The sequence below is a fragment of the Gymnoscopelus microlampas genome (genome assembly GCF_963454915.1).
Source record: "Gymnoscopelus microlampas genome assembly, chromosome: 9".
Taxonomy (NCBI): domain Eukaryota; kingdom Metazoa; phylum Chordata; class Actinopteri; order Myctophiformes; family Myctophidae; genus Gymnoscopelus; species Gymnoscopelus microlampas.
Window position 1 is genome coordinate 26,341,071 of NC_139946.1, and position 9,474 is coordinate 26,350,544.

Below are 9,474 nucleotides of genomic sequence, written 5' to 3' on the forward strand. Positions count from 1 at the left end.
AGTAAATATCAAAAGATATACAAGGGTATCTCACCAGGCTTCCGTCTCAGAAATACCAGATTGGGTTGTGTTGAAGGTTCCTCGAACCACAACAAAGCTGCCTTCAGTACATGTACACATATAACATATCATTTATGGAAGGAGCAAATATCAGGACAGTTTGAAGCTGGATTACTTTATTTCCTTTTACAGGGCACTATTCCAAAAGAGACCTCTCATTCTCAATGGATTTCCATGAAAAGGTGAAAAATGTATCAGAACTGGACTTATATAATATAATTGGAAGACTTCACTGATTTAAAAAAAAAAAAAACAGGTGTCAATTACTGAATGTTGCATTCGGTTACCCCTTAGATTTAACTGACTTGAATAAAAGCTTTATTAACCAATTTATTTCCGTGGTAGGCGGGGTCACAACTCAATATGTGGGTGGGGGGTTACATTGGGGGATGCGTGCATACCATTACCTGGTGGGTTGGGTTCCCACTAGTGTAGTTATTTACTTGGAATAAATAAACCAATTTAATGTCAGTGTTGTGATCTTATATAGCACACTTACACAACATTTAAACAACATTACCTGAGCGCAGCAGCATATTGTAGCGTAAAGCCACTGAATACGGTAGTGGTATATAAATGATAATCCTCGCTGTACAACACCGTGGCCTGAGATTAGTCACCCACTAGTCGGGCCTGTGGAAGTGGCTTCATTGGCGTTGTTGGAACCGACTTCCATCCATTCCTCCCACAACAAAAGCAGAAACTAAACGTTGACGTCCATGTTCAAACCACCAAAGCACTCAATTTAAAACGACAACACGTTAAAATAAGTCAGTAGAACGAACCGACGCGGCGTTGTACAGAAACAAGACAACACCCAAAAAAGAAACAACTTTTCCTACTATACAACTCCTCTGTTGTAGTTAGTCACTCACACGGGAGTTTGAACCCCCCAAACATACCAAATCAATTCTAACTTACCCGGAGTTGTTTTCCAGGGACTGTCGGTGTCGTTTATAGGTCTATAAACGCCATTAATGTTCAAATATATCCGAACGTGGGACTAATTCCAAAGTTATGCAGTCGGACGCAGAGGAATCTTCCCTTCCCTTTCGGTCGATGTTATCATGGGCGGGCAGGCAGGCTGCGGCAGAGCGTAGGGAAGTTCCTGTCCGCCGAGCCACAGGAAACCCCGAAAACAGCCGATCTACAAGCTCACAACGCGTCGCTGAGGTGACGCGTTGTGAGCTTGTAGATCGGTTGTTTTCGGCACCGTCGGACGGGCGGAGAGTAATAAATATATCACAGCTCAGCTGCTGCTTGACTGGCTGCGGCACACAGCTCCTCCACTAGGGGCATGCATGCACGTGTGGAATAATATAGGTACAATATCAAAGGAATTTACAACGAAGGCGCTCGTTTTTATGCTGTTTAAAACCATACGTATTTACTGTACATATTTGTATGTTTTATTACTACTCGTTTATATGATGTTTTCGCATAGTATTGTATATTATTGTTTGTCATTAAATGTTTCAATGTATTGAATCCACATGGACCCCAATGGAAACAAGCCATAGTGCTTTCTTGGGTTTTAAAAGTATTCAATCAGTCAATCAATCAATCAATCAAACATTCAATCAATCAATATTATATTGAAAACAAAACGTGTTTTGAAAGTTTTTAAGTTCTTCTTTTTCACTCAATGATCATTTAGATAAGATCAGTGGTGGAGGTACTTTTTTTTACTTCAAAAATCAATAGGCCTACCACAATGTAAAAATACTCTGTTAAGTAAAATTCATGTATTCAAAAAAATTGTATTACAGTAGCCTATTGGCATCAAAATATACTTGCAGAATGGCCGTTAGAAGGCTAATGCAATAATGTGTTCATCACTTTAATGTTGCAGCTGGAAAAAGTGGGGCTGATTTTAATTACTTAATGTGCTGCTGGGGACATCATATTAATGTATCAGTTAATGGATGTTTTGTAATAATAATCTAAATCTGCCAAGTAGCCTAAGTATAGTAACTTAAGCTGTCAAACAATTGTTGTGGTACAACATTGCCTGTGAGATGAAGTGGAGTAAAGTGGTATTCTAGGCCTAATGGTATACAACTTTCTTCACTTTATTTAACAAATTGAAGGATGTTCTGATTGACCAGGTCACATAATGTCACATCCATTATCACACATTCCCTGATAACGTTTTTGGGGGGTTTATTTTTTACATTTTTCTTCTCTATTCCTTGTTTGCTTGGTTGCTCTATGGATTTGACATCCTGTAAAATCTGATATGTCAACCATGTTGGCTAATTATTATCAGTAATCTTGTCATGGATAATCAGGTATTTCAATCATGTTTAATTTAATCATTTTTATACTGCAATCATGTTATTTGTAAATGTATTTTAATTATTATTATTATTATTATTATTTTGTTTACAAATCATGTTCTATTAATATTGTGTTATACATAGGTAGAGGCCTCGTATAAGCCCTTTGGGCTCTCTGCCTCCTCCTGGCACTTTTCTTTTTATATTGTGTGTACTGTTTTTTGTATTGTTTTTACATTGTGCTAAATAAATCAAATCAAAGTATCACAAAATGGAAATACTGTAAATAGAAGTAGCCTACCTCATAATTGTACAAAAGTGATATGTATTTACTTCCTTCATTGATCCCTGTAGAGATATGCAGGTGTGATAGCAACAACAGCAGTAGGAATGAAACCCAGGATAGGTACAGGACAGGTAAGAGGATAAATCAAAAATAAAAGACAGACTTAGAGTCTGGACATCTGCACTTGGTCTGACTAAACATACTGTATATATGTATATTCTATCAAAAAATATAAGTATAAATGTATATTCTATCACCAGTGAATATATGCATGAATAGTGTACATATATCACCTATGAATGGATATATGCACAGGCTATCAACACTAGATATGACTATGAGGCTGATATATGATCAGTGTCAGCCATACGGAACGTAATGGAGTTCCAATTTCAACCTTATCTTCATATCTTCATACAGTATAATTGGTCCTTAATAATGCTCATCATATAGGATGGCACAATTTAGACTCACTCTGCATCTCATTGGTGGACTATGGGCAGTCCAGAAACCAGCCAACCAATGACATCATCGATGGGGATGGGGATTCCAAGATAATAGAAACTACCGCGTTTCGAAATCTTGTCTTGTTTAAAATGACAAAACCTGCCTAATAATGTTGTCATTAGTAGGCAGGTTTCTGAACTGTGAAGTAGACAGCACTGGTACCATCTTAAATGAGCATTAGTGAGGAGGATCAATTATATGAAGATCAAAATGGGTGAAGTCCTTTAAGCAGGAGCTATTAAGGACAACAGAACATAGGGAGGTCAGGTTTGGTTGTGGGGCCTGATGGCACAGGACTGTCCAAGTCGCTTTGTTTTGAGCATGACGATGACTCTGGCTGAATTGGCTGAATTTGGAATAACAGCATGGAGTTTATTCTTGTAATGTTTGATCAAATCAGAGCTCACTGTTTGAGGGATCTTGGACCATCCTGCCTGAAAGAATCATTCAAGATCCTCGATATCCTTTGTTTCTGTTCATGAACAGCCCTTTTCAATTCAGACCATATGTTTTCTATTGGGTTTAGGACCATAGAGTGGAAACAGCGATGGCCTTTGCAGAACCTTTACTCTGTGTTCACAAAACCATTTATTTATGTGTTGCTGAAAGGTCCACCTGCAGGCAAGTTTCCTGGCAGAGGCGGTGACATTTTTGGCTATCCTGATACTTGGCAGAATCCATGATGCTGTTGATCGGGCCAAGAGACCCTGTATACAACTGGTAGCACAATAGCCCAAAACATTAAAGCTCTATTTTATACTTTCCAATTGTTTTGAAAATAGCTGATCTGCATGCTCTCTACGAGTGCTCGATGTGTGATCGATGGGAAAATACAGAAAACTACTCAACTTCATTCTGTGACGTCAGTCAGCTATGAGGTATCTATGACGATGGACTCCAAATGTGGGCAATGTGGGTCTGTCTTTTTTGGGGGTTAAAGTCCACCTTAAAACTGAAAATAAAAGCAAGCTCTTATAAAGGATTGAAGGAGTTCAGTCTGTATGTAAGGAAGCAGCTACGCACTGCACCCAAGATTCCTTAGACCCCTTACACTTCTCCATCCATAGCGGCCTATCCCCAAATGTTCTACTTGCCACACTGATGTTGCTACTAATACAGGTATTAGTACCTATTCTATTTATATTTATACCTATTCCTATTCTATTTGTGTGGCTCATAGGAATAGACTACATTGACAACCAGGAAAAGGTTGGTGACGACCGGAGAGACGGTTGACGGCCGAAATGTAGACGGCACCCGGGAGCAGTATGGGTTGGCGCCCCAGCCTGTGTCTTCCGTGAGGAAGAAGCCCAACAAACCCACGGTGAGGCCGCAAGTGGAGCCTGTTGTACCACCACGGCCCAAGACACCATCATGCCGGAGTGAAATGTTTGGAGAGGGGGAGTCTGGTGCAACGCTCAGGTCCTGGACCTGGTGAGACGAAGGAGGTGCCCGGACAGGAGGCCATCCACAGAGCCTAGTCCCTCCCTGTGCCAGAGCCTCCCTCGGTCCGGCAGAGTAGTCCCAGAGAAGCGGACTGAGGGGCCCTGTCCGGCAGAGTAGTCCCGGAGGAGCGGACTGAGGGGCCCTGTCTTTCCCTAAGAGGACTGACCGTGGGTAGCTACTGGGACGTAAGTCGGGGTCAACCCCGCCTGGGTCACCTGGGCGAGGGTGTATGTTGCGAGACCCGAAACACCCGATGACCCCAGACTACAACACTGATGGTAAGTCCCAGGTGCATCCACGTGATGTTTTTTTATTTATAGGTAGGGATGTAATGAAAATGTCAGAAAGGGGAAAATGAATAATCATGTGTCACGAAAACAAATTACATTTTGGGGGGAAAAATGTCATTTGCCCCCCAAAACAAACACGAAAATCACATCCCTAAATGAATCAGCATAGGTTGCTGAGTGTTCTCCCATCCACAATATTCCCATCCAAAATTGTATCCCGATACCTTGTCTCTCTGACTCTCATCTCCAATCCAACGTTTTGTGTCTCAACAACAGCTTTCAATCTCAGTCCAGGTGTTGTAGAAGACCAGACTCCCAGAACCTTTCAGTCCGTCTCCATGTCACCTTGGTGTGTCTCCTTGGACACCATGAGCCTCATAAGTTTGCCATGGAGTTTCTCGATCTTCTTTACATCTTGTGCCTGGTCTGTCTTATACTGTAAACACACAGCATCGTCGGTTACTTTGATGCATAGGTTTCCGTCGCAGTGTCTGTACTTCATAACCACTCTGACCTTCATGGGATCTGCCAAATATAGTTTCTCAGCTGCATGAGAGAACTCCTCCCAGGTCTGATAGCAAGGCATGGTCTCAATTAAACAGAAATATATTTTATATACTGTTTTAAAACTCTGTTTCAATCTGTTACTCAGGATCACTAACATCAGAACACCACATCAGCAGCAGTGTGAGCCTATTTAACTTAAACTTTATAATGTCAATGGTAGTCGGATGCTGAAACATTGCCCAAATATGGAGTCATACGTCAGATACTGTATGTCATAGGATGACTGACATCATACACTTCCTGGTGGAGATACAGTATGCACTCCACTGTGTGCATGAACCTCTCTAGTTTTATTATTTTATCAGTTTGTTTTATTATTGTGAATTTCTTTTATGCTCTACTCTTTCCATGATTTATCTGTTACCCATTGTATTTCATTTACCAGCTCTTTAATGCTTTTACTGCATCCATAGTTGTATCATATAATAGCCATCAATCACAATCCCTTTTATTTTGGTGCATCACTGACATTACTGGCCTCCAAGTACTCTGACAACAGTTATTGACTCTTATGCGTGCCTGTGGCCCTTTATGCCCATATACGGATATCTCTGACGCACCAAAGTTGGTGCGTCATATGACGTCATAGAGACCTGCCTCCTAATAATCTTGTACAGGACAGGTACTGCACTAAGTACTCTGGGTACTGACATCACAGTTCCACTGAATGTCTGCATGCGGATGTGTGTGTCTTTATGCCCATATATGGATGTCCACTGTCCACCCTGATTTGCGTATAGGGAGATGACTGAGTGATATCATTCTTTGCCCAAATATGGAGTTGACTAGCTGACATAATATTGACGTCATAGATCACTGCCCACCGAACATGCAAAGGGCACATTTTCAGCTGTTTTCTGCAACGGTGTAGCTGACGTTCCCATGACAATGTTCTAACGGCATTTTACCATGTGTCTGCTGCTGAATAAGATTGTTCACTACACTAGTCTACTGGGTTTCCCCACAACTAACCTCTCAGCTAGCTAACTTATCAGCTGAACATGAACTCTGCTCCTACAGGACCTTCAGGTTCCCAGGGGTCCAAGCTCTTCCCAGCAGGTCCTGTCCGTAAAATGCTGAACCATGTGAGGTTGGAGAACCTGGCCGCAGGTCTCAGTGGAGGAGTGGTGTCAACAATGATGTTACATCCTCTGGATTTGGCCAAACTCAGATTTGCTGTAAGTGACGGGCTGGAATTAAGACCCAAATACAACAGCATTTTGCACTGTTTGAAGAGTGTCTGGCAACAGCAGGGACTGAGAGGACTCTACCAAGGAGTGACCCCGAGCGTGTGTGCTGCTGGGACATCGTGGGGACTCTACTTTTTCTTTTATAATGCAATCAAAGCATACACACAAGAAGGACGTCAAACAGAGCTGAGTGCCACAGATCACCTAGTGTCTGCAGCTGAAGCAGGTATGGTGACTGCTACCTTAACCAACCCAATCTATGTAACCAAGACTCGGTTGGTGCTTCTGTACAATTGTGACCCATCCAGTAAACAGTACAAGGGCATGGTTGATGCTCTGGTAAAGATATACCGCCAAGAGGGAGTGCCAGGTCTATACAGGGGGTATGTCCCTGCTCTGTTTGGAACCTTTCAAGGAGCAATGCAGTTAATGGCCTATGAGGAGCTTAAAGGGGAAATCCACCCATTTTCAATATTTAACTATGTCATTAATATAGCATAAAGGAGTTGTGTGGAAATAAGAAAAAAGTTCCCCCCTTTCTGTGTTGCCTTGAACTGGAGGATTGATTGTGGGTTTAACATTGCAAATTACAACATGATGAGTCATCACGTTGTAATTTGCAATGTTAAACTCACAATCAATCCTCCAGTTCAAGGCAAAAAGAAAAGGGGGGAACTTTTTTCTTATTTCCACACAACTCCTTTATGCTATATTAATGACATAGTTAAATATTGAAAATGGGTGGATTTCCCCTTTAAGAGAACATATTACAAAATGCCTTCAGATAGGCAGTTGAGTCCATTGGAAAATATCACAATGGCCGCATTATCCAAAATATTTGCTGTGGCTACAACATACCCATACCAGGTGGTGCAAGTTCGTCTACAGGACCAGCACAATACATACAATGGGGTTATCGATGTCATCAGAAGGACATGGAGGAACGAGGGCGCTAGAGGGTTCTACAAAGGTGTAATCCCCAACATTATCTCTGTCACTCCAGCCTGTTGTATCATATTCATAGTATATGAGAAGGTAACACACTTCCTGCTGGGCCAGTCCAAATGAGGACAAAGACAGCTTGTTCCTTGCGCCAAATCGAGGTGCTGTGGGTTATGACTATCTCGGGGCAACTCAAGATGGAAAGCATCAGCGGGTCTCTTGGGGGTGGAGGCCATCACCAAGGGGAGCATACTATCTGTTCCCAGGGTCCACCCTTACCCCTAATCCCAACCCAGCTCCTAACTCCTAACAAAATAACTTAACTCTTATGTACCTGTACACAATAACGAAACCTCAAACCCAAACCGTGCAGTTGTATGCCCTGAGACTCCCAACCAGTGACACTTCAGGATCTGAAGGTCCGAGGGGCACTTGCCTGGAAAGTGGAGCCAGCAACACATGTATGCATGTAGAGTTCCAGACCCTGATGCTGGATAGGAGGCAGTGGTCCAGGAGTCCTGAGTTGGTGTCGGCTAGTCCGCAACCTCCAATCGTGTCTAACCCCAACAATGGGAACATAGGAATGACCCTGTGCTTGCGACCAAAGCCTCAGGGTTCGTTGAGTGACTTGAACCCCGTACATGTATGTATACCTTGCATCCTACATTAAAATTGGCTAATGGGAGGGCCGGACAGTGGACCACGGCCATGTCATTCTGACTCAGACATAACCATAAACAAACCTGATACAGCCTGATATAGCATTTATGGAGATCCGGTTGTTAAGAGCGACAGATCCGACACAATGTCCATATATGGTCATGTGCTGATGTGCATATATGGGACTGACCGAACTCGGTGCACACATCAGCAAGGACTCCAGGGAGTGCGGTGCCCGCCGTCGAGTAGTTTCCGATAAGTGGTTGGCCATAACCAACCGAGCCGACCGATATGTCCATATATAGGCATATATAGATATCCAGTTGTCCAGAACCGCCAATCCAACTGATATGCCCATATATGGGCATATACTGATAACATCAGGGATCTCCATATATGGGCACAAAAGGGACACAGACAGACGGGCACAATGGGTACTCTGACAAACGGCCCCAACACTGGACATATCGGTCGGTCGGATCGGCGGTGCAACGTAGGTGTGCGGCCCAAACCTCTAGTTTATAGCTCCATGTTAATAGCTCCATGTTTTGTCATTTCCACTCCACGCAATGTGGTCAACAACCTATTGGTACTGCCTTTCGAGTGATAGTTTGAAGGGGCTCAATTCTAACCTGGAAACCAGACGTAGTCATATAATCTGGCCATGCCAGGATAGCTCATTCTATATAATAGCTGGATCACCAAAACACCAACACTGTAGTTATTGACAGTTAACTTCAATATTAGTTACTATTTTCAAAGGAGCAGTAATATACTAAGATAAGAATAAGACCACAGAGCATAAATAAAGTTTGAACTTCTTGTATTTACAATTATGGCAAAATAAAATGTACTGTGCCTTAACAAAAGTTCCATTGCCTGTGAATGCCAGGTGCTGCACTAGTGTAGATGTAGTGTACAGTATGTCTAGTCTGTACTGCACAATCCAGAGTGTTGGTTTAAAGATCCATTTTACACATTGACGCTGGACCACAGTAATGGAAACAAGTCCTGTGTTATCCTTTTAGCCAAGTGTTACTGTACTTCCGTGTTGTTTACATCTTTGACTAATAAAATATTCAATCAATAAATCATTCAATCAATTGCAGTGTGCAGTCAGTTGCAGTGTGTGATAAATCTTGTACAAAAGGTCATTTGTCACTGAAATTAATCTACTTAATAAAAACAAGACAATGACATGTGGGGATACCGTCGCAGCAGTGTATATAGCTTTTCTCTGTATATAT

The 9,474-nt window shown here is 42.2% G+C and overlaps 3 protein-coding genes across 4 annotated transcripts in view; 1 reads left to right on the top strand and 2 right to left on the bottom strand.

Annotated features, from left to right (window-relative positions):
• cyfip1 (cytoplasmic FMR1 interacting protein 1) overlaps window positions 1–1,171 on the bottom strand; it is a 48,434-nt gene extending 47,263 nt beyond the window's left edge. For both annotated transcript variants that reach the window (XM_084067652.1, XM_084067653.1), the window contains exon 1: window positions 982–1,171. The gene's annotated coding sequence lies outside the window, so the exon portion shown is untranslated. The remainder of the gene's footprint in view (window positions 1–981) is intronic.
• A 4,022-nt stretch (window positions 1,172–5,193) lies between these two features.
• LOC311052108 (signal recognition particle 9 kDa protein-like) lies at window positions 5,194–5,454 on the bottom strand (the record flags this gene model as incomplete). The annotated part of the gene is made up of 1 exon (XM_084066919.1): window positions 5,194–5,454. The coding sequence occupies one exon, from the start codon at window positions 5,452–5,454 to the stop codon at window positions 5,194–5,196; it is 261 nt and encodes an 86-aa protein (XP_083923045.1).
• A 982-nt stretch (window positions 5,455–6,436) lies between these two features.
• On the top strand, window positions 6,437–7,693 carry LOC311051483 (solute carrier family 25 member 32-like; the record flags this gene model as incomplete). Its single annotated transcript, XM_084066062.1, has 2 exons — window positions 6,437–7,084; window positions 7,385–7,693. 2 exons carry the CDS (start codon window positions 6,437–6,439, stop codon window positions 7,691–7,693), a joined length of 957 nt encoding a protein of 318 aa, XP_083922188.1.
• Window positions 7,694–9,474: the final 1,781 nt, after the last annotated feature.